This window comes from Tupaia chinensis, unplaced genomic scaffold (genome assembly GCF_000334495.1).
Source record: "Tupaia chinensis unplaced genomic scaffold, TupChi_1.0 Scaffold138400_1, whole genome shotgun sequence".
Taxonomy (NCBI): Eukaryota; Metazoa; Chordata; class Mammalia; order Scandentia; family Tupaiidae; genus Tupaia; species Tupaia belangeri.
The window spans coordinates 69,941-73,893 of NW_006198297.1; the positions used below are offsets into that span (position 1 = coordinate 69,941).

Below are 3,953 nucleotides of genomic sequence, written 5' to 3' on the forward strand. Positions count from 1 at the left end.
GGTGGTGGAGGCAGCTGGATCCTACATGGCAAACTATGCCATTCAAGACTCAGACCTGGTAGTTTGAAAAACATGCCACAGAGGCCAGCAGACGGGATAAGTGGTTACATTGCTTGGATTCCCACAAGGCTGACCACAGTTTGAGTCCAGGACCTGCTGGCTTGAAACTCACATTGGGCATGTGTGTATACATGCCCAAGATCCTGGGAACAGAGTGTATGAAAGGGGATTGTGGCATGGCCATCCCATCAGGGGGTGATTTCTCACTTTCTTTCTCACTGCTCACTGTCTCTCCCTCTCTCTCTCTGATGAGTACACACACCCTATAGCAAAAACCTCTCTCTCTCAAAAAAACAAAAAAAATAAAGTGGTGTGGCCTTCCCCCAGGGAGTGATTTCTTTTCTTTTTCTTTTTTTTTTTTGGAGAGGTTTTTCGCTATAGGGCGTGTGCACTCACCAGACAAACAAACAGAGAGAGACAGAGAGACAGAAAGCAAGAAATCACACCCCCCCGGGGGGGTATGGCCATGCTGCAATCCCTTCTCCTCCATTCTCCTCTTGGGATCTTGGGCATACACGCACACGCACCCAGCGTGAGTTTTAAGCCACCGGGTCCAGGACGCGAACCGTGGTCAACTACGTGGGAGTCCAGCGACACAGCCATTACACTAACTGCTGGTCCCCCCCCAGGGAGTGATTTCTCACTTTCCCTTTTTCTCGCTGGTAAATGTATGTGCCCTATAGCAAAACTAAATAAATAAAATAAAATCTAAAAACAAAAAACTACATGTGGGCCAGCAGGTGGTGTGGTGGTTAAGGCATTGGACTCTCACATGATTGACTATGGTTTGAGTCCTGAACCTGGCTGCTTGAAAATCACACCAGTACATGTGTGGGTGCTCACAATACCAAAAAGACAATGGAGGAGAAGGGACTGCAGTATGCCATTCCCCTGGGGGTGATTTTCTTACTTTCTCTCTCTCTGTATCTCTCTGGTGAGTACACTCGTCCTACAGCAAAATAATATAAAAAGAAATAAAAACTCTACATAATCTGACCCCACTTAACTCTCTAATATCATCTCATTTAAAAAAAATGATCAATATGGGGGCCAGCAGATGGGATAGTGGTTGCATCACTAGACTCCCACGTGGCCGACCACGGTTTGAGTCCTGGACTCAAGTCCCAGCTTGAGAATCACATCAGGCACGTGTGCGTGAGTGCCCAAGACCCTAGGAGGAGAATGGAGGAGAAGGGATTGTGGCACAGCCAACCCCCTTGGCCAGTGAATTCTCACTTTCCTTCTCACTGTCTCTGTCTCTCTCTCTCTGGTGTGCACATGCACTCGCTAGAGACAGAGAGATTGCCACGCTGCAATCTCTTCTCTGTTTTCCTTCTGGGATCTTGGGCATGTATGTACATGCACCCAGCATGAGTTTTAAGCCACCAGGTCCGGGACTCAAACCATGTCAGCTATGTGTGAGTGTGCAGCGCCTTAACCACCATGCCACCTACTGGCCCCAGTCTTTAAAATTTTCATAATAATGGTTACCAGGTATTCAGAGATGACTATCTACTAGGCATGGTGCTGACTGTTTTTATTTTTATTTTTTGCTAAAGGGTGTATATGCTTACCAGAGAGAGACAGCAAGAAAGTGAGAAATCACCTCCCAGGGAGGATGGCCATGTCACAATCCCTTCTCCTCCATTCTCTTCTCCTGAGTCACCACGCTACTAGCTGGCCCTCTGACTGCCTTGGATCATATAATTTAATTCTCTCCACCTCACCTTTAACATTCTCATCCACTCTCATCCCCATAGGATACACTGGCCTCATTGCTAGTCCTAGGCTATCTTACTCAGGCTAGGCGTGGCACTTACTATCCTCTCTGCCCAGAATATTTAAAATCTGTAAGCCTCTCTCTCTCTCTCTCATTTCACTGATGTTTGTGAACTAATGTTAACCTCACCAGAAAGCCTTCCCTGATCACATTGTCTAAAAGTACACATTACTGTCTATCCTTCATACTTGTCACTGATTTTCTTTTTACCACCAAACATAGGATGTATTTGTTTCTGGTTGTTCTCCCTCCCTCGACTGCAAACTCCAAGAGAGAAGAGATATCATTTTAATTACCACTAGATTGCTGCACCAAAAATGTGAATAGCATATACTTGATACTCACTTAAGATTTGGCACATGACTAAATGAACGGGCGAATAAATGCCTGACAACAAAAGGCATCCAAGGCAATAGAGGGAAATAAAAAAAGTATGAGCTGAGTCAGAGATAAATAAGAAAGGTAAATAATTCTATAAAAGTCTTGATGAAACAGAGGACAGCACTGTAGTATAAGCATGATAATTGGGATGTATGATTTGGGTATCTGAAGCATATAGAGCTTCTGTCCTCCTTTTTCAAAGAGCTAGGACCTCTGGGACCAGCAGTTAGCGTAATGGCTATGTCACTGGACTCCCATGTAGTCGACCACGGTTCGAGTCCCGGACCCGGTGGCTTAAACTCACGCCGGGCGCGTGTGTGTGCATGCCCAAGATCCCGAGAGGAGAATGGAGAAGGGATTGCGGCGTGGCCATCCCCTCTAGGGGGTGATTTCTCGCTTTCTATCTCTCTGTCTGTCTCTTTCTTTCTGGTGAGCATACGTACTCAATAAGAAAAGGACCTCTAAAAAGGGAACCCTGGAGGAGCAGATGGCATAGTGGTTAACATGCTGGACTCCCAAGTGGTCTACCACAGTTTGAGTCCTGGACCTGGTGGCTTGAAACTCACGCTGGGCGTGTGTGCGTGTGTGCCCAAAATCTTGAGAGAAGAATGGAGGAGAACGGATTGCAGTATGGCCATCCCCCCTGGGGGGGGTGATTTCTCGCTTTATGTCTCTCTGGAAAGTGCATGTACCTTATAGCAAAAAATCTCTAAAAAAAAAAAAAAAAAAAAAAGAGAGAGAGAGAGAAGAAAGAGAAAGAGAAAAGAGAGAGAGAAGAAAATAAGGGACCCCTGGAAAACACTGTACTAGGATAACCTTAGACCTGAATTCCTGAGACATTATTTCCCCTAGTTCCCTTATGTCTGGTTCTTGTTCACTTACCTGGATAACTATGGCCCGAGGACTCCTCTTCTAACATCCACAGCTCTTCTCCTCGCTCCAACTTGAAGATCATCTCTGGTTTAGCCATGCAGAGGCCTGTTAATAGGAAATGACATAGGACATGGGCCAAGTTGTCTGAGCTTCAGGACCTCTGAAATGGAGGAGGAAGGTGCATCTTCATAAGTTGCACAAGGAAGGGACCTATTTAAACCTTTGATTGGAGAAATAGGAACAGACATTTTTCCTTGTGCCCTAAGCTGATCAGTCATATGTGATCCTTGAATACGAAGCTGAAATATCACCAAATTCTATGGAGGTAGGGACAGCAGATAGTATAGCAGTTACATTGCTAGACTCCCACCATAGCCGACTGCAGTTTGAGTCCCAGATCTGGTGGCATAAAACTCACGTCGGGCATGTGTGTGCACATGCCTAAGATCCAGGGAGGAGAATGGAGAAGGGATTGCAGAGTGGCCATCCCCGCTGGAAGGTGATTTCTCACTTTATCTCTCATTGTTTCTGATGCTCTCTCTCTAGTGAGTTCACACTTCTAAAGGAAAAAAAAAAACCTCTTAAAAAATTCTGTGGAGGCTTCACATGTTACAGTAACTAAGAAAAGAAACCTATGGGGACCAGCAGATGGCATGACTATGTTGCTGGACTCCCATGTAGTAGATTGTGTTTTGAGTCCCAGACCCGGCAGCTTAAAACTCATGATGGGCAGATGTGCATGTGTGCCCAAAATCCTAAGAGCAGAATGGAGGAGAAGGGATTGTGGTGTGGCCATCCCCCTCGGGGGGTGATTTCTTGCTTTCTGTCTTTTCGTCTCTCTGGCAAGTACACATGCCCT

The 3,953-nt window shown here is 45.9% G+C and overlaps 1 protein-coding gene across 1 annotated transcript in view; it reads right to left on the minus strand.

The window, feature by feature from the left end:
* Positions 1 to 3,953, minus strand: part of ZNF157 (zinc finger protein 157) — a 57,195-nt gene that overhangs the window by 2,343 nt on the left and 50,899 nt on the right. Inside the window, exon 4 of the mRNA XM_014592723.2 lies at positions 3,104 to 3,199. Coding sequence (XP_014448209.1) covers positions 3,104 to 3,199 — 96 coding nt within the window. The remainder of the gene's footprint in view (positions 1 to 3,103; positions 3,200 to 3,953) is intronic.